Source organism: Pipistrellus hanaki (genome assembly GCF_964339955.1).
Source record: "Pipistrellus hanaki genome assembly, chromosome: 5".
NCBI lineage: Eukaryota > Metazoa > Chordata > Mammalia > Chiroptera > Vespertilionidae > Pipistrellus > Pipistrellus hanaki.
Genome location: NC_140507.1, coordinates 82011674 through 82033964, shown reverse-complemented (window position 1 = coordinate 82033964; position 22291 = coordinate 82011674). Strand labels below are relative to the sequence as shown.

Below are 22291 nucleotides of genomic sequence, written 5' to 3'. Positions count from 1 at the left end.
CAAAAGGCCACATGTTTTATGATCCTGTTGATATGAAATGTCCAGAACAGGCAAATCCACAGGGACAGAGAGTAGATTAGTGGTCACCAGGGGGCAGGGGGAGGAGGAATAGGTAGTGGCTGCTAATGGGTACAGGGTCTCCTTCTGGGTTGATGAAATGTTCTAGAACCAGACGGAGGTGATGGTTGCATATTAATGTGAATATACTCGCCCTAACCGATTTGGCTCAGTGGACAGAGCGTCAGCCTGTGGACTGAAGGGTCCCAGGTTCGATTCTGGTCAAGGGCATGTATCCCTTGGTGTGCAGGAGGCAGCTGGTTGATGATTCTCTCTCATTGATGTTTCTAGCTCTCTATACCTATCCCTTCCTCTCTGTAGAAAATCAATAAAATATATTTTAAAAAATAATGTGAACATACTTAATGCCATTGAATTGTACACTTTAAAACGGTAAATTTTACGTTCTATGTATTTTACCCACAATGAAAAATGGAAATGAAGGGGGACAAAAGCTTAAAGAGGTCAGCCCCTTCCCCTACCTGTATCATTCCCATGGTCCTGGTCTCTCAGGACTGACAACGGACTGCACTGGACAGAGGGTCTGTGTGTCCACAAGAGTCCTGCATCTGTTTATGTAAGTGTGTTCTCATATCTCTGAGCGTGGGGGGACAATCAGATGTTTTCAGCAAAATCACCAAAGTGCTGGTGGGAATGAGGGGTGAGGGAAGACCCCTGGGAAGCGAGATCGATCGCCCTGGCTTCCTTTCGTGTCAGTTCTCCTGCCTGTGGACCTAGCCTTCCAGGCTGCAGGTGGAGGCTCCCTTTGCTGTCTCGCTCCTCATCGCGGAGGTCAGGGATCGGGCTGATGTGCCTGCAGGTGGCAGGCTTGTGTGACCGAGTGCGGCAAGGGCCTGGGGTCTGGGTCCCGGTGTGGGATGTGCATGGGAGCAGGCAGCTTGGTCTCCACAAGTCCTGCATTCAAACCCCTCTTGCTGAAACCAGTTTGGCTCAGTGGATAGAGCGTCAGCCTGAGGACTGAAGGGTCCCGGGTTCGATGCTGGTCAAGGGCACATCCCCAGTAGGGGGTATGCAAGAGGCAACTGATTGATGATTCTCTCTCATCAATGTTTCTAACTCTCTATCCCTCTTTCTTCCTTTCTGTAAAAAATAAATAAAATATATTAAAAACAACACACACACACAAAAAAAAACACACAACCTTCTCCACTCCTCCTAACAGAGTGACTCTGGGTCAGCCCTTTCATTCCTCTCTGCCTCCCCTTAGAAAAGCTTCCCTGTCTAAAACAGGGCTAATTAAGAGTCCTTACTGTACAGGGTTGCTAGGGGAATGAGAGGGGGACTAAATACACAAGATGGCAGCTGCTGTCATGCTGCTGCCCACTTTCCAGCGGGGAACACTGAGGTGCAGGGGTGGGGATTATGGCTGCACTGCACGGGCCAGATGGGAGCCCAGGTCTGTGGCCTCAGAGCCAAACTTATCCCTGCTTCTAGCTCTCCCACTCCTTCACTCCCTCCCCTGCTGCCTACCTCATGGCCCCCCTGGCTGGTGCCAGGGCTGAGCTTAGAGGGGCTGGCCGGGGCCCAGGAGTGGGCTGTTGCCGGGGGCTTGAATGAGGCAACCTTGCCTGGGAATCTGCTGGGCTGAAAGAGCTATTCTATTTATAGACCGGCACTGGGATTGGGTGAGCACCCCCAGCCCAGAGTGCCTGCTCTGTCCCCCCCACACTGGGGCCCAGGCCAAGGGCTGCTGTGAGCGGGTGGAGGGAGCAGAGGAGGGAGCTGGTGGGCAGAGCAGGCTGGACCCTCCAAAAGATCTGGGTCTCAGGCATGGACAGTGTCCCCCAAGTGCCTCTCAACATACCCAAGGCGACACACAGACACAGACACGGCACATGAGACCAGAGTCACATCTATCACATACAATGTCACAAACAACAGAAGGACACAATGACATCCCAGACGCACAGTGACTGCACAGAGGGCTCATACACAACCATGCCTGACAAGGCCACCTATAAGTCACACAGGCCACACATAAACCCCCCTTGCCATACACAAGTCATGCCTGCTGCACAGCCATACTCACAGCTATGAATCTGGTCCCTTCACACTTAAGCACCCACTGCTGTTCACACACGTCTGTGCCTCAGCCTTCCGGCTGCCACAGGCAGCTCACACTTGTCCCATGTTGTTCACCCTCAGCCATGTCTGTAACTGTGGACACCCCGACAGCCAGCCAGCACCCAGTCATGATCACCTGGCACCATGTCACCAACATGGAGACATACAGTCCTCCCAGGGCCACACTCAGCAAAGCCACTCAACCTCACCCTAGTCATGGCTCAGGGTGTTCCCACTGAGTCCCTTCACGCCCAGCCATCCCTCCCACTCCCACTGTGACCCCCTCTTACCCAGACTCCCAGGCTCCCATCCTGTCAGAACTGACAAGTCCAGCTGGAACCGAGGGAGCATCTGTCTATTCTGAGCCAGCCCTGCTGGGCCCAGGCAGACCCCGGTGAATAAATCAGACTCAGGCCTGTGCCTACGGTGATGCTGGCCAGGGGACCCCATCACACTCACCCTCCAAGCCTCTCCAGGCTGGGGCCTTGGGTCAACCATTAAACCTATTCCCCAGGGGAAACCAAGGCTCAAAGCTATATATTTTTTAATATATATTTTATTGATTTTTTACAGAGAGGAAAAGAGAGAGATAGAGAGTTAGAAACATTGATGAGAGAGAGTCATTGATCAGCTGCCTCTTGCACCCTCCCTACTGGGGACATGCCCGTAACCAAGGTACATGCCCTTGACCGGAATCGAACCCGGGACCCTTCAGTCCGCAGGCCGACGCTCTATCCACTGAGCCAAACTGGTTTTGGAGGCTCAAATCTATTTAAAAGGCCTTTCCCTACCCTGCTCAAGGATAACAAGCTCATGAGAAGTGCGACCTGTTTTCTGTCAGGGGTAGGGCTGCCTCCCCAGACAAAGTCCCTGCTGACCCATACTCGCTGGCTGTGTGACTTCCCTGACCCCCTCTGAGCCTCCATTTTTCTCCTGAAAAAATACAGAACTCAGCCCAGTGAAAGGAACTCCAGAGTCAGATGAGGGTTTGAATCCTGGTTCCCCTGGGTGACCTTAGCCAAATGCCTTGGCTTTTCTTTTTCTTTTTTCCTTTTTTTTTTAAAAAAATATACATTTTATTGATTTTTTACAGAGAGGAAGGGAGAGAGATAGAGAGCTAGAAACGTCAATGAGAATCATCGACCAGCTGCCTCTTGCACACCCCCTACTGGGGATGTGCCCACAACCAATGTACATGCCCCTTGACCGGAATCGAACCTGGGACCTTTCAGTTCGCAGACCGACGCTCTACCGCTGAGCCAAACCGGTTTCAGCTGCCTTGGCTTTTCTGTGCCTCCGTTTCCCTCAGTGAACCGGAATTGCAGTGCTGGTTCTTTTAGAGTGCCCTCTGCTCCATCCCTCAGGGCAGTGGTTCTCAATCCTCCTAATGCCGTGACCCTTTAATACAGCTCCTCATGCGGTGGTGACCCCCAACCATAAAATTATTTTCGTTGCTACTTCATAACTGTAATTTTGCTACTGCTATGAATCGTAATGTAGATATCTGTGTTTTCCGATGGTCTTAGGCTCTACAGGCTGAGAACCGCTAGCAGGGTCGCCTAAGACCATTGGAAATCACAGATATTTACATTACGATACTTAATAGTAGCAAAATTACAGTTATGAAGTAGCAACGAAAATAATTTTATGGCTGAGGGTCACCACAGCATGAGGAACTGCAGTAAAGGGTCTGGGCATTAGGAAGGTTGGGAACCCCTGCCTTAGGGGGAGGGGAGGGAATGCCAGTCTCTCCTCACTCAGGCAAATGAATGGGCCACTTTTGGCTGCCCTGCTGGGAGCTTACAGCTGGTAATTCCTTGGAGAAACAGGAAGCTCTTTCATGCCCAGGCGCCAGTGGGGTGAGGAGGTGGGAAGAGGGTATGAGCTGGCTTCAGCCCAGTGGGCAAAGTGGCTCCATGCCAAGCCCAGGAGTGGTGTGGAGGGCCCTGGGGTAAGCATATCCTTGGCCCCAATGGCTCTTAGTACCCTCAGCTGTAAAATGTAGGTGACATGGACTAGCGTAGCAGGTTTAATGTGTCAGTGGATGGAGATAAAAGGGTGTTTCAAGTTAAATACAGGGTGAGCTCTAGCTGGTCTAGCTCAGTGGGTAGAGCTTCAGCCTGTGGACTGGTTTGATTCTGGTCAAGGGCACATGCCCAGGCTGTGGGCTCCATCCCCAGTAGGGGACATGCAGGAAGGAGGCAGCCAACCAATGATTCTCTCTCATCATTGATGTTTCTATCTCCCTCTCCCTTCCTCTCTGAAATCAATAAAAAATACATTAAAATAAATAAATAAATAAATAAATAAATAAATAAATAAAGGGTGAGTTGTCATATGTCATACTAAAGAACCTACTAAATTCTCCATCAGATCTAGAAATAGAACTTCCTCCAGTTCACAGGCAAGGAGACAGGCTCAGAGGTCCACATGCTTGTCCACAATCACACAGCCAGTTAGTGAGTGGCCCAGCCAGGATTTGAACTGGACCCCACAAGGTCCATGCTCTTCCTAACTTCCTCTGGGGGAGGAGGGTTTTTTTTTTTTTGCTATGTCCAATTCTGATCCTGAGACCAGCAGACCCAAGTCTGGATGGCACCAGATCATGACTGAGTGCAGGAGATCGTGGCAGGCAGGGGCTGATGGAGCAGCCCTTCCGCTCCTGTCCCAGTTTCCCAGCCAGCACCCCCCCCCGCCCCCCCCCCCCCCGGGGCAGGCTTGGGCAGACACTAGTAGGACGCCAGGAGGACCATTCCCCCAGCCCTTGAAGAAAGGGGCTGGGCCCCAGACTATTCATTTGACGCCAGGAACCACAGCCTCCTGGCAATGGCTGATCCGTCTCCGAACCCTCCATTCATGCGGATCAGATGCTGTCCTGCCCTTTCTCAAACACCTTCTGTGACTGCTCCTGAGCTCAGCAGGATCTGGCTCCGCATATTTTATTCAAATTTGTGGTCCTTGGTTATACTGTTCCCCCTGCCTGGACCCTGCACCGCCCCACCGCAAACCCCTAAATAACTGCCACTCCCCGCTGCCCAGCTCTCTCTGTGTTGGATGAAGCCAAGGACTGTAAGAGGCCTCGGTTCCATCCCTGCACTTGATGAGCCCCCAATCTGGGTAATACTGAGCTACACACACACACACACACACACACACACACACAGCCCCCTAGGGCCAGGGCTGAGCCAGGGAGAGAGAGAGTGCTGGGATAGCAGGGTTTTTTTTCTCACCCTGATGAATTCCTGCCCACTCATTAAGGTGCAGATAGAATACCCTCTCTCCCAGGAAGCTCTCCTACCCCTGCTATCCCAGCACTCTCTCGCTCCCTGGCTCAGCCCTGGCCTTAGGGGGCTGTGTGTGTGTGTGTGTGTGTGTGTGTGTGTGTGTGTAGCTCAGTATTACCCAGATTGGGGGCTCATCAAGTGCAGGGATGGAACTGAGACCTCTTACTGTCCTTGGCTTCATCCAACACAGAGAGAGCTGGGCAGTGGGGAGTGGCAGTTATTTAGCGAATCAGTGAACCATATCTTTAGCCTGGAATCTATTATTTGTGTAATCTGGTTTGGCAAACTCCTGTTCATCCTTCAAAACCCACTTCACATGCCCTTTCCTTACAAAAGGCCCGTCCCAGGCAGCATTTACTGGGAAGACAGAGCTGAAGGCCCCGCCTCCTGTGTTTCAGCCAGGATGCATGAGGCTGATGAAGACCTTTTTTTAAAAATATATATTTTATTGATTCTTTACAGAGAGAGAATCATCAACTAGCTGCCTCTTGCACATCCCCAGGGGATGTGCCTGAAACCAAGGCACATGTCCTTGACCGCAATCAAACCTGGGACCTTTCAGTCTGCAGGCCTACGCTCTATTCACTGAGCCAAACCGGTTTTGGCTTATGAATACTTCTTGTACCTGCACTATCATGACCTCTTCATTTGCTTCTGGGAGGCTGTCAGGTACATGGGTTTCCAGGTTGCATTAGCAGCTAGGAAATGGATTTGGCAGGCTTCCCCAGATAGAATCACATCATTATAAGAAGTACATCGATTTCCAAAGCCATTGCTCTATACCTGCGGGCACCAAAGGACAGCGTCCCACATACTGTCCACAGTTGTTTTTAGGTGCCCGCCTTAACCCAATCGCGGGGCGCGAGCCCTTTAAGAGGCGGGCCCTCGGGGGCGGGGCTCAGTCAAACCCGCCCCGGGAGCGACGGCGCCGCCGCAGCCTGTGCTTCTGCGCGGTCTCCGCGCGGTTCCGGGGTCCAGGTTTTTTTGTTATTTTTCCCCAAAGAAACAGCCTCGGAGCCGGAGCGACCGCCTCCCCCCCGCCCCCCAAACCCACAGGACACCTGGCCTCGGGTCATTGGCAAAATCCCCAATTTTTCCGGCAAAGGGGTGATCGAGGCGACATTAGGGCTGGGAAGGGTGGGGAGGTGACGGTTCTGGTCCGGGGCTGCCGGCGAGGACGCTCCAGCTCAGAGGCGTGGGCTCGGTCTCGCTATTGCGGCTGGGCTGGCGCCGGGATTCGAACCCGTGCTGCTGAGCCCAACTTCGAACTCTGAGGACTTGTGGAGCTAAGATGGCCCAGTCTTTGGTTTGTGCAGACACCGTGAGCAGGTGAGGGCGGGCCTGAGGAGGTGGGGACGGGCAGCTTGGGGTTGAACTTTCTTTGGATGGAGCGTGGGGCTTGTGAAGCCGGTGGCGAGGAGGGGTGGGCCGGCGGGGGCTGGACCCCCAGTGCTGCATTCAGCCCCTCTCCTCGCCCTGATTCTGGTGCCTCCAGGGTGAGTTCTGTTCTGAATCGCAACACCCGGCAGTTTGGAAAGAAGCACCTGTTCGACCAGGACGAGGAGACCTGCTGGAACTCAGACCAGGTGAGCTCCCCACCCCTTATGGGAATCAGACTCAGGGGCCCAGGGTGCCCCCAGAACTCCAGGGCACCGCAGGTGGGCTTAGTCGGGTTGGCCAACACGTGCTGAATCCTGCCCCCACGCTTCCAGGGTCCCTCCCAGTGGGTGATACTGGAGTTTCCCCGGCGCGTCCGTGTCTCCCAGCTGCAGATCCAGTTCCAGGGGGGCTTCTCCAGCCGCCGGGGCTGCCTAGAAGGTACTGGAAAGCCCTGGAAGAGGGGGAGAAGGGGTCGGAGGGGACACCCTGGCCTCACAGCCTGCCTCTTTCCCTGCTGCAGGTTCTCAGAGGAGTGAGGCTCTCAGTAAGATTGTGGACTTCTACCCTGAAGACAACAACTCCATTCAGATATCCTACCCTGGCCTCTGGGTGGGGATGGTCTGTGCCTCTAAAAGCTGCCCGCTGTGTGTGGCCTCTAGGCCTGCATTCCTTCATCTGTGAAACGGGCCGATGGTAATCTGTTGTGTGTGAGTCTCAGGGACCTACAGCCCGTCTGACCCGGACTGGGTAGGTAGGGGCTGCAGACAGTTAAACGGTACGCTGTTTCCCTTGACTGCTGTGCTCACACCTTTCCTGTACCGGCTGCGGAAGTGGACCAGCTGAAGGTAACATTTGAGGACCCCACGGACTTTTTTGGCCGAATGGTCATCTACCACCTGCGAGTGCTGGGCGAGAAGGCGTGAGGCGGCTGGGCACCGCCTCCTCCCGGAGACCCTCAGGAAGCACAGCCCAGTCCTGCGAGTTCTGCACGGGTTTATTGGTTTCTGCCGGGAAGCACCCCTCCCACCGTCTGTCTGTCCGTCTGGAGCTGCCTCTGAAGCCAGTTCTGGGTTCCCCCAACCCTGGGCCGACCGTCTTGTTCCCTGAGTGTCTGAGTCCCTGTGGGGAAGGCGGCCTTCACTCGGGATCGTCGGGCACCAGGTTGTTCTGAAAGAGTTTGAGGATGTGGTTCTCGATCACCTGTTGCACTGGAAACGGGACCGGGAAAAGGTGGCCGTGAATGGAACTGGGCTGCAGAGAAACACGCCCACCTGCACCCGCCCTTCCCCGGGGGTTACTGCCTTGAGAACTACACCCTCCCCTCTGGGGACGCACGGGGCCCTCCCCACCCCGGGATGTGGATTTCATACACAGGTAAATCCGCACGCCTCCCAGGGCACAGCTGGGAAGACTGAGGCCCCTATCCCAGGAACCTGTTTCCCCTAAGTTTATAAAAATGTTTTTGGAGGCATTTCAGAGTTATAAAAATACTCCTTACAAAACAAAATCGGTGAATTGTTATATGTATGAAAGGACAAGAAGGGCTATGAAGATTGATTTGCCCCACACGGAAGACTCCTTGAAGAAAGGAGGGGATATTTCCCAAACCATCAATCCCCTCCATGACCACAGAGGTTGGTTCTGTTAGAATCACCCCATTTCATGGGTGGGGGAAGCAAATGGAGAAGTGAGGAGTCAAACTGGGGTCTCTACTTATACCCACTTCCTGCCTCAGTGAGTAGTCTCCACGGCCCTGTGCACTGTGGCCGGCTCCCTCCCTCTGGGTGTCCTCACCCTGCCAGGCCTCTGCATGAGATGTTCCTCCAGCCTGGACCATCCCTGGTCCCCAGGAAGCCCAATGTGACCCCCATCCATCCTGAGGTGGGGCCAGGGCCTCTCAGTGCCAGTGTCCTCCATCATGACCTCAGTCACTGACACACATGGACCTCCACCTCCAAATCATAAGGAGCCCCCTGAACTAGGCCTAGCACATGTCCAAGCCAGGTACACAGTGGCCCTCAATGTTTGCGAATGTGAACATTCTTGTTGCCAGTATCCAAGAGGCAACCCCCATGTGCCCTCTCTGGTCACCCCACCTACGGCACCCTGTCCCTTCCCCGTGTGTCTCAGGCTGACCTTTCCGGTATCCCAGAGCCACAGCGAGATCCATTGGGGTGTAGCCAGAGTCAGCTTCGGTGGTGAGGTCAGCTCCTCGGGCTACAAAGCAGAGCAGGCGCTGCAGGGGAGGACTGGGAGCCCAGAACGGGGCCTGGGACTCCGGAGAGGCAGTGACCCCCAAAGACAAAGCCCCAGGTCTGTTGGTTGTCCATGTGGCCTTGGACAAGAGACTGAGCTCTCCTGAGAATGTGGCCACTAGAACTCCCACCTCCAGGGTCCCTGAGACCAGACCCCTGTGGTGTCCCACCACCTCCTGCCCCCTGATTGACCAGTCCTTTGGGAAAAGCAGGCAGGATCCGCTGAAGCAGCGCTCTGACCCCTCCCTGGCCCTCAGGATTCCTGCAGTGCCAGCGAGGGCCCTTGGCCTCCCAAGGTCGGCCTCTACTCCCACTCACCCAGCAAGGCCTCCACGCACTTCACATGGTTCCCACGCACGGCATAGAGCAGTGGCGTCCCTCCATTCTGTCAGGGGCAGGGGCAACCAGCACTACCTTTACTGGATTCTCATACCGCCCAGCACCCTCCAGTTTAATGTGGTTCCTTCTCTCTCTCTCTTTTTGTTCTTTCTCTTAGCTCCTCCTTTGGGGCTCAGCTTAGATGTCCCTCTTCCAAGTGGCCCTCCCTGGCCTCCCTTGGCTGTGCAGATCACCAGCTACCTATGTGACTGTCATCACAGCATTATTCGCTGCATCTCAGCTGAGTGTTTCTATATTGGCTCCTCTCTCCCTCCCTCCCGTCCCACCAAACCCAGGAGATCTGAGTCTTGGGGAGGAGTCCGTCTTGTGTTCTTAGCATCCAGAGCAGGCCTGGTACCCTGCAAGGAGCCCAGGGCCGGCATGCAGTGCCTCACCCAGTCGTAAATGTTGATGTCCACATCATGCTCCAGCAGCAGCACCACGATGTCTGTGTAGCCACCTGTGCTGGCCAGTGAGAGGGCGCTCTCCCGCTCCTTGGCCAGGATGTGGGGGTCGGCACCCTGGGGGGAGCAGAGAGAGAGTGGTGATGGGGGAGTGGGAGATCCCTTGGAATCCTGTGGTCCCCATGGCGGCCACGTCTAACGACATGGCACTGGCCGCCCTCAAGTCCCTGGAAGTCCCCAGCTGGGCAGGGACGCACCCACTCAAGCAAGAATCGGACGGTCTCTTTCTCTCCGAAGGCTGAGGCCCAGATGAGGGGGGTGAAGCCACGCTCGTCCGGCTTGTTGATGAGGTTGTCTCCTGGCAGGAGGGGTGGTACCACTGGGCTGCACCCCTGCCCCCTCTCCCAAAGCTGTGGGAGCGGGGATCAGGTGGGCAGCTGGGGTCAGATGGGGGGACACGTGTGGATACACACAAGAGGCCACGCTTGTACACAAGCAAAGACATAGACATGGACACTCACAGGTCACAACAACATCCATGCACACACCAGCACACAAGGTTAGACAAACACATGGGTGTAAACACACACCTTTCCTCAGATGCTCCTTCAGCTGGCTCAGTTCTCCCTGGGCTGCAAGCTGGTGGATGGACAGGGCTGGGGCCAGAGAGAGGCAGTGTCCTCACCTGTCTCGTCCTTGCTCTGTGCCTCAGTTTAGCTTCTGTCCCAAGTTGCTCCTCTCAGCCCTGCCATCCCCCTCCCCGCTCCCCGTTAAGGACAGGGGCCACTCACAGTCCAGGGTGGCCGGCAAGGCAGAGACCTCATTCCCCCGCTGCCGGTTGGTGAGGGTCGTGGAGTGCTTTAGGGAGTTGCCTGTTAGAGAGAGGAAGGGTTCTGGGGCTTCAAGCTAGACCCTGGGGGTTTAGAGCTACCAAAGACACTGCATGACTCTCTCTTCCACTCCATTGATGCAAGTGGAGCTGAGCCCTGAGAAGCTGGAAGCTACAGGACCCACTGGCCAATCTGGGGATGTCCCATAGACATCAATGGGTCATCTCCTGAAAACCTGAAGGATTTGGAGATTGTTGCTCATCAGAAAAGGCAGCTCACCTGAGTCGGGTGCTGGGCCCTGCCTGTCGTCGGAGATTTAAATAAGGTATGGGGCAAGGCCACCAGGTCTCCTGAGAGACTGGCAGCTCTAGGGTCCTGCTGCTGTGTGGAAGTCATGACCTAGGTCCTTCTGAGTGATGGAAATGTTCTAGAATTACAGATAGAGGTTGGGGTTACCCACCACTGTGAATGTACTTACTGCCACTAAATTATATGCAATTCTGGTTAAAATGGTAACTACTATGTTATGTGGATTTTAACATAATAAAAACAAATAAGCAATCCCTTGCTGGGTGGAGCAGGAAGATATGTATGCTCTAGGCGGTGAGACATAAAACAGAAACTCCATCTGACATCCCACAGTCCTTGCATCCCAGAGGCTGGAGCCCAGGGAGTACCTACCCTGAGGTGAAGAGGCGCCGGCATCTGGTTCAGGATTCCCAGGATCTGGGGTGCAGGGGAAGAGACTGAGCACCACTGTGTCTGAGCCATCCGGGGCCTCATCCCTGGGGTCCTCAGGCTCCCCAGATTCTGGGGTGGGAGGCTGCTGGGTCGGGCTGAGGTTCTCTGAAGGCTGGGTGCACTCCATGTGGGGAGCTAATGGAGGCACCTGAAGGGGAGAGATGACAATACTTAGGAACAATTCTTATGAAGTTAGGTACCAACTGCATAACTGGCCTTGCACAGTGAGGGTGGATAAACTCAGGCTCAGCAGGGAAATTAAATCACAGTCCCATTCCTTTTCAGGCCCACTCTCCACCACCACCAGGACACGTCCAACAGTCATTGCTTAAAAGTGCTGGCTCTGGGGTCAACTATATGGGTTGGAATCCTTCCACTTACAGGCTGTGAGAACTTGGGCACAAGCCTTACCTACTCTGAACTTGTATCCAAATTAATAAAACGGGGAAATGAGGTCTAAAAGAAGTCTTATCTGTACATAGCTAAGCAGGGGGCCTGAAACCGGCAGAGCTTAATAAATGTTCGCTGTGGTTATTTTTTTGGAGGGTGGTCCCCGGAATGACGGAGGGATCAAACAAAGATGTAATTGGTTCCATCCCGCCCGCCCCTCCAAGCCGATCCAGGAGGTTCACTCACCTTCCACGAACCTTCTCTGTCACCGCCCGCCGCAAGCCCAGATCCCCCAAAACTTGGAGGCCCAATTCACAAACTTTTCCCCTCCAATTGATGTAGCAGGACGCAAGCTGGAGCCTGGACGGTCAGCACACTGGCTTCTTCTGTCGGGACAGAAAGCAACTTGATACTCGACCACTACCCCCACCCCAGAGGCCCCCCACTGCGCCTGCGCACCCTGCCCCCCAAAAGTGCGGAAGGGCAGGAGCAGTCGGAGCTGCTTCTGGCCCTTTAAGGATTTGAGGGGCGTGGCTTCCGCTGGAGTCCGAGCCACGCAATTGCTCCTGCGCCTCCTAGTCCCGCGGGGTCAGAGAAGTGGGCGGGGCCTCCGAAGGCTCGGCGGATCTCATTGCGCCTCTTAGAAGCCAATCGGCCCCAGTTTGGGGCGGGCAGGCGGGGCTTTTTCCCTCGAGGGCAAGGGGGCGGGAGCAGGCGGGGCGTCCAGGATTTAAAGGGCGACTCCATTGTCGTCTCCGTCCTCAACCATGCTCCCTCTGGGACGTGTGCAGGGGCTTGATTGCAGTGAGGTGCAAAGAGGCCGTTACTACGGTCCGAAGTGAGCGGTGTGTAGAGCGTTCCCCAATTCATCCGCCCCTGGAAAAGGGGGTTCTTCCCTTCCACAGGGTCCCTCCTGGAGCTTCAGGGGTCCGAGCCCCGTCCTCACCGCCTCCCGGTGTGCCCCCTTCCTCAGCCCCTCACTCACGGCCCCTCTGCGGGTTAGGCAGAGACGGAGGAATGGAGAGGCAGGCAGTGGGCACTGGAATAGTGGCAGGGCCCAGCGCGGTTTCGCGGGGGAAGGTTTAGGGAGCTGTCACCGTCTCCAGACTTCCGGTTCCGGTTTTCAAGTAGAACGGGCCTCCGTCGCTATGGAGGAACCGGAGATGCAGCTCAAGGGGAAGAAAGGTAACGCAAGGCAGGCGCTGGGCTGTAGGAAGGGCCCCGGAGCTCGCGGAGGGGCATCTTGACAGGGGGTGCCGGATCGGGGGAAGACGGGGAGGGAGCGTGAGGGGCAGAGATTGAACTGCCATTGAACCCTGGTCCGGCCTCTGACTAGTTTTGAAACCTTTAGGAAGTGCCCGTGCCTCGGTTTTGTCATCTGTAAAATGGGGAGTATAGCCTCCTCCCTCCCTTCATAGGCTTGTGAGAACCCGAAGAACTGATGTTGGTAATGCCCTGGGAGAAAGCTGGGGCGTGGCAATCGTGCGTATTGTTGCCTTATAGTTACGTATTTGCGTGTGTTTACACTGACTTACCATATATTTATAAGCACATAGTTACAAATTACAAAATGCCATACTTTCTAAATTATGAGTCTCTTGTTATTTTATCACACACGTTATGACTTTTTAAAAAAAATTTTTTAATTGATTTCGTAGAGGAAGGGAGAGATGAGAGAGAGAGAAACATCACTGATGCCCAGCCGGCATGGCTCAGTGGTTATAAATAAACTTTCAGGCACTTACAGACCCAGTGACCAGTGGATCCTTCTAGGAGGAATCTCAGATTTATTCACGGGGGTAAGAGGAATGCGAGGAGATCCGAGTGGGCAGCAGCCGTGTCCACTACACGTAGAATTGGGAGGGGAAAGATCATGAGTTCCCTGGATGCGTTGATAATATGAATGAGGCCATCTGTGACCGTGACCTTCAACCTCTCACCTGGGCCACCAGTGACCCAGCTGCTGGAGAGGACACCAGAGGCTCCTCACTGCTCTGGCTGGCCTCATAGGTTGAGCAATCAGGAGTCTTATGCTTTGTTTCTTTGTGTCTGTGTACCCTTTCCCCTGATTTTGCCTCCTTCCACTGTCAATTCTGGAACCAGTCACAGACAAGTTCACGGAGAGCATCTACGTCCTGGCCAATGAGCCATCCGTGGCCCTCTACCGGCTCCAGGAGCACGTGCGCCGCTCTCTGCCGGAGCTGGCCCAGCATAAGGTGAGCCCCACGCACCCCTGCCACACCCCCTGCAGGACTGATTCACACTGGACATGTGAGGACATGGTGGGGGTGGGGCCTGCTGGTGGGGCAGGGGAGGGGCTCTTGGGATGAGTCAAGGCTGGAACACAAGCAAGGAGGCCTGTGGTCCCTGAGGTTGGGGCTGTGGGTGGACAGATGTGGGGCATTGGAAGAAGGAGCAGCAGGCCTAGATCAGTTGTGACCTGAATGGTGTGAAGACTAGAGGGAAGAGCCTGCCAGGGAGAGGGAACAGCTGATGCAAAGACATAGTAGCTGAAAGCCTGGACTCGTGAGGGAAGAGCTGGAGGAAGAAAGGTTGGGGGCGGGAGGGGGCCAGTCTCTGCAGCCATGGCGATGGGGTGCTGCATCCCAGAGAGCTGGGATGACAGAGGAGGCAGCCTCCCCCTGCCTCACAGCCCTCCCCCTGCAACCCCCACAGGCCGACATGCAGCGGTGGGAGGAGCAGAGCCAGGGAGCCATCTACACAGTGGAGTACGCCTGCAGGTGAGCACCTCAGCCTCCCCGTTGCCAGCATCACCTCGCTGTGCATGGGGGTCACCGCCTGGGCATTCGGGAGCATCTCCGCCAGCTCCCTGGTGAGCCCTGTCTTGAAACCCACCTGAGGGGGGAGGCTTGTGGGTCTCAGTTTCCCTGGCCACACAGCAGGTTCCAGCCTAGGCCTGTGCTTCCCACTATTTGCTCAACCTCTGTGTGCCTGGGGCAGGCTTCCTCCCAGCTCTGATCCCCTCCCCGTCTATCTTAGGAGGGTGTAACAAGGTTGGGGAAACATAAAATTTGTTATCTTAACCACTTCTAAGTACTAATTCAGTGGCATTAAGTACATTCACATTGTTATACAACCGTCACCTTCCATCTCCAGAACTTTTCATCTTATGCAACTGAAAGTCTGTTTCCATTAAACACTAACTTCCATCCCTGCTCCCCCAGCCCCTGGCACCCACCGCTCTGTCTTGTTTCTCTAATGTGACTACCCTAGGGACCTCACATGAATGGAGTCATACAGTATTTGTCTTTTGGGGTCTGTCTTCCTTCATTTAGAGCAAACATGTCAAACTCATGGCTGGTGGGCTGGCGGCGGCGAGTTTGACATGCTTGATTTAGAGTAATGTCCTCAAGGCTCATCCATGTTATAGTATGTGTTGGAATTTTTTCCTCTTTAAGGCTGAGTAAAATTCCACATTTTGTTTATCCATTCATTTGTCAGTGAGCATTTGGGTTGCTTCCATGGTTTGTTGTTTGTTTGTTTTGCCTTTTGTTTTTTTTCTTTATTGATTAAGTTATTACATATAGGTCCTTATTCCTGCATTGCCCTCCCCCGCCCCCCATTCATGCCCTCGCCCCCTGGTGTCTGTGTCCATTGGTTAGGCTTATATGCATGCATACAAGTCCTTTGGGTGAGCTCTCCCCTGTACCACCACCCTCCCCTAGTACCTAGTTTTTATTTTATTTTATTTTTTACTCCTCATCAGGGGATATTTTTTCCATTGTTCTTTAGAGAGAGAATGGAAGGGAGAGAGGAGAGAGAGAGAGAAAGAAAGAGAGAGAAAGAAAGAGAGCTAAACAAGCATCGATGTGAGACACAATGACTGGCTACCTCCCACACTTGCTCCAAAGGAGTCTGGGGATGGACCCAGTAACTGGGGTACATGCCCTTGTACAGGAATTGAGCCTGTGATGTTTGGGCCCACAGGCTGATGCTCTAACCACTGAGCAAATGGTCAGTGCTGTTGTTTTTCTTTTTTAAAATCTTTACCTGAGGATATATTTATTGCTTTTATAGAGAGAGAAACACCAATTTGAAAAGCACATTGGTTGCCTCTCAGCTGGGGACTGAACCCCGAAACCTGGGCATGCCCTCATCAAGAATCAAACCCATGACCCTTCAGGTAATGGGATGATGTTCCAACCAATTGAGTATACTGGCCAGGGCCGGGTTGCTTCCATGTTTTAGCCATTGTGAATAATACTGCTGTGAATGTGAATGTACCATTTGTATTTTTTTTGTTTTGTTTTGTGTGTGTGTGTGTGTGTGTGTGTGTTTAAAATATATTTTTATTGATTTCTGAGAGGAAGGGAGAGGGAGAAACATCAGTGATGAGAGAATCATTGACCGGCTGCCTCTTGCATACCCCCAACTGGAGATCGAGCCCACAACCTAGGCATGTACCCTTGACCAGAATCGAACCTGGGACCCTCCAGTTCGCAGTCCGATGCTCTATCTATGGAGCAAGCCAGCTAGGACTGTTTTTGGTGTTTAAATTTTCTCTAAATCTTCAGATTATCTCCTCTGCCCCAGGAGAAAGATGCCTGAGGGTGAAAAACTGCATTTGGTTGATGTTTTTATTGCGTTATGGCAGCTCTGCTGGCTTTTTCTCCTGCACTTCTGTTGGCTTCTGGAACTGTATTTAATGCCTTGGCTTGTTCCATTTGCCTCAGGAGTTTGGCCACTTTATTTAGAGGTGCTGTTTGCACCTGGCATGGCCTGTGGGTTATTTGGTGGAGGCTGGACACTCCCAACCTTTCTCGTCTGTGGCGCTGTGGGGTGTGCGTGCCTGTTTGTGCTGTGTGCGTGAAGGTTCCTTGAAAGGAAGTCCTGCTACTGGGGCCACCGAGCTGAGTGTTCTGCCATCAGCAGTCCTAGCCCTTCCACTGGGGCAGGGGGTGACCGGGACAAATGGCATCTTCCTGACAATGGTGGTCCATGGCTTTATGGACATGAAGGAGCCCTTGGCTTTTATTTATTTATTTTTAAAATATGTTTTTATTGATTTTAGACAGAGATAAAGAGAGAGAGGGGAAGGGAGAGAGAAAGAGAGATAAACATTGACCGGTTGCCTCCCGTATGCACCCAGACCAGGGATTGAACCTGCAGCCTGGTCGTGTGCCCTGACTGGGAATTGAACCAGCAACCTTTCAGTGCATGGGACGATGCTCAATCAACTGAGCCACACTGGTGGCTTTTAGTTTTTTGAAATGCTTTATGCAGGGCTAATGGTTGGTGTAAAATTGAAAGATGTTAAATTGGGGTAAACTATTTAATAGGGAGTTTATGTTAGTGAAGTTTTTTTCTTTTTTAATTTCTTTATGTTCTTGTTTTATTAATGAGTTTTTAAATCAAGTTGGGTAATCAACTACTAGAAGAGCTGACTGCACTTGGTGGCATACGATGAACAAGCTAACAGAGTGGGTAGCAGTGAACGCTCCTCCCTCTGATCTCGTGGCCATTTTCAAGCAGGCCTCTGATAATAAGTGGAAGTGATTTTTTTTTCTTTCACAAAAGGAAACCACACTTTTAGCTCTGGTCAGTGTGGCTCAGCAGTTGGAGTGTCAGCCCTTGGAATGAAGGGTTGGGGGTTCAATTCCTGGGCAAGGACAATATCTGGGTTGTGGGTTCCTGGTCTGGTCTCCATGTGTATGGGAGGCAACTGATCAATGGGTCTCTCTCACATCCATCTTTCTCTTCTCTCTCTCTCCCCTGCCCCCTTCCACTCTCTCTAAATATCGATGGAAAAAATATTCTCAGGTGAGGATTAACAACAAACAAAACCACACAATAGGACACTGTTTACAGCAGATGTCGCACAGGTGACTTTCTGGCATTCGCAAGGCCCCTCGTGTCTTGGCAAAGAAATCTAAACTTTGAGCTCCTGACTAGCCCTCAGGAGGCCCACAGAGTCCCCCAGGGACCCGCTGAGCTCCCGTTGGTGGGTGCGGCAGGGTGGTGCCTTCTGCGTCTGTCTTCCCATTATAGTGCCGTGAAGAACCTTGTGGACAGCAGCGTCTACTTCCGCAGCGTGGAGGGCCTCCTCAAACAGGCCATCAGCATCCGGGACCACATGAATGCCACCCAGAGCCACAGGTAGCTCCCAGCACCACCCGCCTCTGCTGTTCTCCGCCTCCTTGCCGGAAGGACTTTCGCTGCTCAGCCAGGAACTGCCGCCATCGCTCCTCTGACAGCTTCCTTTCCTCATCTCAATGCCTGCTGGCTTCCTCTTATCCTTTGGTGTCTGTGGCAGGAGACTTCAGTCACTCAGTCCCCAGGTCCTGAGCTCTGCTGTGTGCCTGGTCCTGGGCTGGGAGCTGGGGACTGAGGTGACCAGGACAGGTCTCACAGGGAGGCACACAGTAGCCAGGCACACACGGAACGGACCCGAGCTCTTCAGAAATGTGCAAAGGAAACTTGGGCTCTCTGATGAGGCAGAGGAAGTGGGAGCGGAGGCCTGGAAGATTGGCTGACAGAAATGACTGGGGGTGATGCTGGGGGCAGGGCAGTGGTGAGGACAGAGGCCCTGGAGCTGGGGAACTAGGTGTTGGAGGAACATCTAGAGGACGGGTGTGGCCGGAGCAGGTGAGCGAGGGGGAGATGGGGTCAGGGAGGTGGACAGCCAGCAGGGAGGCTGCCCAGAGCTGGAGGAGGCTTTCGCTGAAGACAGATGGCATACAAATGAAAAGCACTTACAGCCCGTGCACACCGGGGAGAGAGTTTTGGGGGAAGGAGTTTTTTGTTTTTCATAACTTAATAAATATGCGTTTGAACACACACACACATGCTGTAAGCCATAATTCTACTTTGAGATATATCTGGCTCCTGTAGTTTGGGGTTCTGGCCTGCCTGTCCCCCACCAGATATTTAGGAAAAAAACCCACAAACCTCTGTTGCTGTGTCGGATAACTGAAACATGAGAATCATTCAAACAAAAGCCTTGTGAATGTGTAAAGCGGGTGCGCAGCCATCCTTCTGAGGCAGCATGCTGAGTTTTACCTGGGTGTGCTGTTCTGCTGCTATTGGTGACAGCCATCACTAGAGTCGACTCTGTAAAGTGCCTTGCACAGCGCCCTGCACTCAGTAGGGCCTCAGAAAGCTAGAGCTTTTCCTTTGAACTCAAGGCCCTGCTTGTCCTTGCTGTCGTGAAAACGCAAAGTGCTTTTCTGAAAGCCCCAAGCCTCTGCTGACATTCTCTTTGCAAAGCCCTGTGGGTTCCAAGTTCCCAGATATGCATGAGTCCCAGCCATGACCTCTGCGGTAGGTGGCTGGTCCCATTTGTACCAAGGACGCCCTGAAGGCTCAGGCCAGGGGTCTTCGGAGAGTGACCCTGTGCACAGTCCAGCCTGGCTGAGCAGGCCTACTGGCCTCTGACTTTGGTCTCACGGATACCGCACATGTTCTCTTCCAGCCCCGAGGAGGTGCCCCCACCCCCCTCGGCCTGATCCCGGAAGAGACTTGGAGGTACTTTGCCCCTCCAACCAGGTCAGTGCTGTGTGGGACGAGGAGCCTCCTGTCTTCCGCCTTCTGAACTAACCCACCCTTTTGTTGTCCAAGAAGGGATCTGCCATCTAACCACTTGCCTCTGACATGCTGTGTGGTACGGACCTTGTAGGATGGTTTGGTCAGGGGTGGGGGGCTGGGTTGGGGTGAGGGGATGCAGAGTGAGGGAGACCTAGTGCTTTCAGCCCAGCTCCCTCGTCCTCCCTCTGCCATCTTCTTGCCCTTATTCAGGTCATAAGCCCTATTCTGATCCCAAGGACCCCTCCTAAACAGTGGATCCCATATGTCCCTGCCTACCTCATGCCAGCTGCTTGCCTTACTTACGTACCTTCTCTCAGACAGAGCCTGGCATGGCGATCCCACCCAACTCTGGACTCCACCACTGACCTGCTGTGTGACCTGAGCAAGTCCCTCGCCCTCTCTGGTCTCTGCCTTTATCTTCTTGGAAGTGACTCATCAGGTGGCAGAGGTGGCAGTTTTCCCGCTCCTGCCCGTAACCCCCAGGCCAGCCGTAATGTCCGGAGACAAGGCTTTGCTGCCCAGGGATTCCTACCCCGCATCAGCCATGTTTCCTTGGACCAGTAACTGCCACCGTGTTAATCCCATTGGTTACACTGTGCTGGGGGCTCTGTAACGGTCATCTTTCCTCCTCAGACAGCCCTCAAATACAGGTGTGACTTGTGCAAGGTCCCACAGCTAGAGGAGACCAGGCCCCTGCCTGGTTTGGCCCCAGCCTTGCCTCTGACACACTGTGTGACGGGGCCTAGAACTGACCCTCTCTGGCCTCCCTTTCTCCATCGGGACAAGGAAGGCTGGACTGGACCTTTTCTCCAGCTGAGGTGGACCTTTGTGTACTTGCTTGTCTGGCCGGCATTCTGCCACAAGGAGATACACCCATCCTGGGCGTAGGCCAGATGGAGAAGTCACTTGGGAACCCTGAGACTAAATTACTGTATTTGCCAAAATTGCTTTGAGTCTCTCTGCTAACTGCAGAGCCTATACTGATCTCTTCGAAATCTAAGCTTAGGAGGTCATGACCCATAGTCTGTACACCTCCAAGGCCCACTGTGTCAACACAGTGTCCAGCAAAATGTATCAGGAAGATTCATCAGGCCCACTGCTCTGGGAGGACCCTCCATAGTTCCCTTGGCACTGTGGGTGGCTGGGAGAGAAGGGTGGCAAGGGCCAGGGTCATCCTAGGGGAGAAACAGAGGGTCCTGGTTGGTGTAGGGCTGTGGAGGAGCCTGAGGGCCTGGAGAGGGTTTAAGGCCACAGGAGATGTCGAGTACCACCTCCACTGCCAGGAAATGGAAGAAAGTCCTCTCCCCTCCTAGAGTGTATTAAGGGGCCTCTATGCTGCTATGTTGCCTCCCACCACCCCAGCTCAGGGTTATCCAGCAAACATTGACTGTCCTCTGTGCGCCAGGCCCTGCCGGCCCCGGGGATGCCCTGGTGAGCAAAACAGGCCAGCAAGAAGGTCGCTAAGTGAGGTAACTACACATATCCCAAGGGTGCTGTGATGTAGTAGGAGACAGGTGTGGGGTGCCCCAGACTTTTCCAAGGTTTCCCGCCACCCACAGCCCCAGGACACAACCTTAGCCTGAGACTAATAGACCTCACAAAGAGGTCTGTGCAGGATTCTGGGCTGTCGGATCCTTCACTCGGAGTCCAAAGGCCCAGAGGGAAGGAGTGGGGGCTGGTAATTTGCATCTTATTTACATGGCCGCTTCGCCTTTCACGAACGCCCCTTAACAGCTGGCCGCCAGGGGGCGCAAGAGGCAAAGGCTTGGCTGGGCACTCGGCCTCTAAAAGGTCATTGTCCTCATTCCTGGCTGATTGCAGTGGGGGCATCGTGACCCTTCCCTTTCCCCCCTCCCAACCCCCCCCCCCCCTCGTACGTCCTCAATTCCATTTTTCAGAGAGCGAACTAAGGCTCCTTGAGGCTGGACTACTTAGCAGGATCCCGCATCAACCCCCAAGCGCCCCTGATCTTCCCTCCTCCTGGTATGGCGTTCCTGCTCAGTAGGACTTGCTTCCAGCAGAGCCCCAGAGACAGGTGGACAGCTGGGAGAGAGGCAGTGAGCTCCCCCTGCCTTGGGGCAGGAGTGTAGCATCCATGAGGGTGATCTGGAAGGGATCCAGCCCTGGTGATGAGGTGTGGCTTCACCCAGCCCATTCCCGCCCCACCCGAGGCTCCTTCAGACCTGCAGGTGGGATACAAGGCCCAGGAAGGCAGCACTGCCCCAGGTTGGTGTGCAGTGGTCAAGGCAGGAATCAGAATTGAGTTTGGTTTTTAGTCCTTATCACTTGATTTTATTTCAGTCCTGCCCCTGGGAAGTCCCTTCCTAGCCTTGCCATATCCCCCATGAGGCCTCTGGGTGCCCCAAACTTGGTCTCCATGCCCCTCCACCACTCATACCCTCTCCCGGGCGCTCCAGTTGTGAAAAAACCCATGGAGACACCCTTTGGTGCTGCTACATACTGGGCCTGGCGGAGGAACCCCTGGGCTGGGGAGACAGAGCTGGACGTTTATCCCAAAACCGCTGGGTCAGCGCTGGACTGGAGGGAGGGATGGGGGCGGGAGAATCCTAACTGGGAGGGGGATATGGAATGCTTTTGGGGGAGTGGGAAGGTAAGCCTTAAAAGGCTCTCCCCAGAAGGAGAGGCTGCTATTGTCCCCACTTTTCATATGAACAAACAAGCTCAAAAGGGTGGTGTGACCGGCGTGAAGTCACTCCGTGAGAGGACATTGGAGCTGGATGGGGACAGGGTCCTTTCACCTGAGGTTCTGTCTGCCAGGCCACACTGTCCCTGCCATGGAGACTCCTCCGCAGCCCTGCCCGCTGCCACGGGGGAGAGGAGCTGGAAAAAGGGACCTGGGGGAAGCGGCTCTGCCACCTCACCACCCTCCCACCCCGTCTCCCCCATCTGCAGGCCCCCTTCTCAGATCCCTCATCTCTGGC

At 54.0% G+C, this 22291-nt stretch overlaps 3 protein-coding genes across 7 annotated transcripts; 2 read left to right on the top strand and 1 right to left on the bottom strand.

The window, feature by feature from the left end:
* The first annotated feature begins 6267 nt into the window (after nt 1–6267).
* Nucleotides 6268–8313, top strand: NR2C2AP (nuclear receptor 2C2 associated protein). The gene is made up of 5 exons (XM_084884370.1): nt 6268–6755; nt 6922–7012; nt 7139–7244; nt 7327–7394; nt 7613–8313. Exons 1-5 carry the CDS (start codon nt 6718–6720, stop codon nt 7727–7729), a joined length of 420 nt encoding a protein of 139 aa, XP_084740496.1. The 5' UTR covers nt 6268–6717; the 3' UTR covers nt 7730–8313.
* Nucleotides 7783–12916, bottom strand: RFXANK (regulatory factor X associated ankyrin containing protein). 4 transcript variants are annotated; one of them, XM_084884367.1, is made up of 10 exons: nt 12790–12916; nt 12051–12190; nt 11355–11562; nt 10635–10715; nt 10434–10499; nt 10101–10201; nt 9835–9960; nt 9380–9446; nt 8943–9023; nt 7783–8014 (listed from the first exon to the last, which is right to left on the bottom strand). In XM_084884367.1, exons 3-10 carry the CDS (start codon nt 11539–11541, stop codon nt 7944–7946), a joined length of 780 nt encoding a protein of 259 aa, XP_084740493.1. In that variant the 5' UTR covers nt 11542–11562; nt 12051–12190; nt 12790–12916; the 3' UTR covers nt 7783–7943. The 4 variants fall into 4 exon arrangements, with proteins under 4 accessions (XP_084740493.1, XP_084740492.1, XP_084740494.1 ...); XM_084884366.1 differs by lacking the exon at nt 12790–12916 and having other exon boundaries at nt 12051–12382; XM_084884368.1 differs by lacking the exon at nt 12790–12916 and having other exon boundaries at nt 11355–11549; nt 12051–12268.
* BORCS8 (BLOC-1 related complex subunit 8) lies at nt 12859–20293 on the top strand. Of its 2 annotated transcripts, none has more exons than XM_084884372.1 (6): nt 12859–12989; nt 13908–14020; nt 14481–14545; nt 17814–17921; nt 19237–19310; nt 19671–20293. In XM_084884372.1, exons 1-5 carry the CDS (start codon nt 12953–12955, stop codon nt 19268–19270), a joined length of 357 nt encoding a protein of 118 aa, XP_084740498.1. In that variant the 5' UTR covers nt 12859–12952; the 3' UTR covers nt 19271–19310; nt 19671–20293. The 2 variants fall into 2 exon arrangements, with proteins under 2 accessions (XP_084740498.1, XP_084740497.1); XM_084884371.1 differs by having other exon boundaries at nt 19667–20293.
* The last annotated feature ends 1998 nt before the right edge of the window (nt 20294–22291 follow it).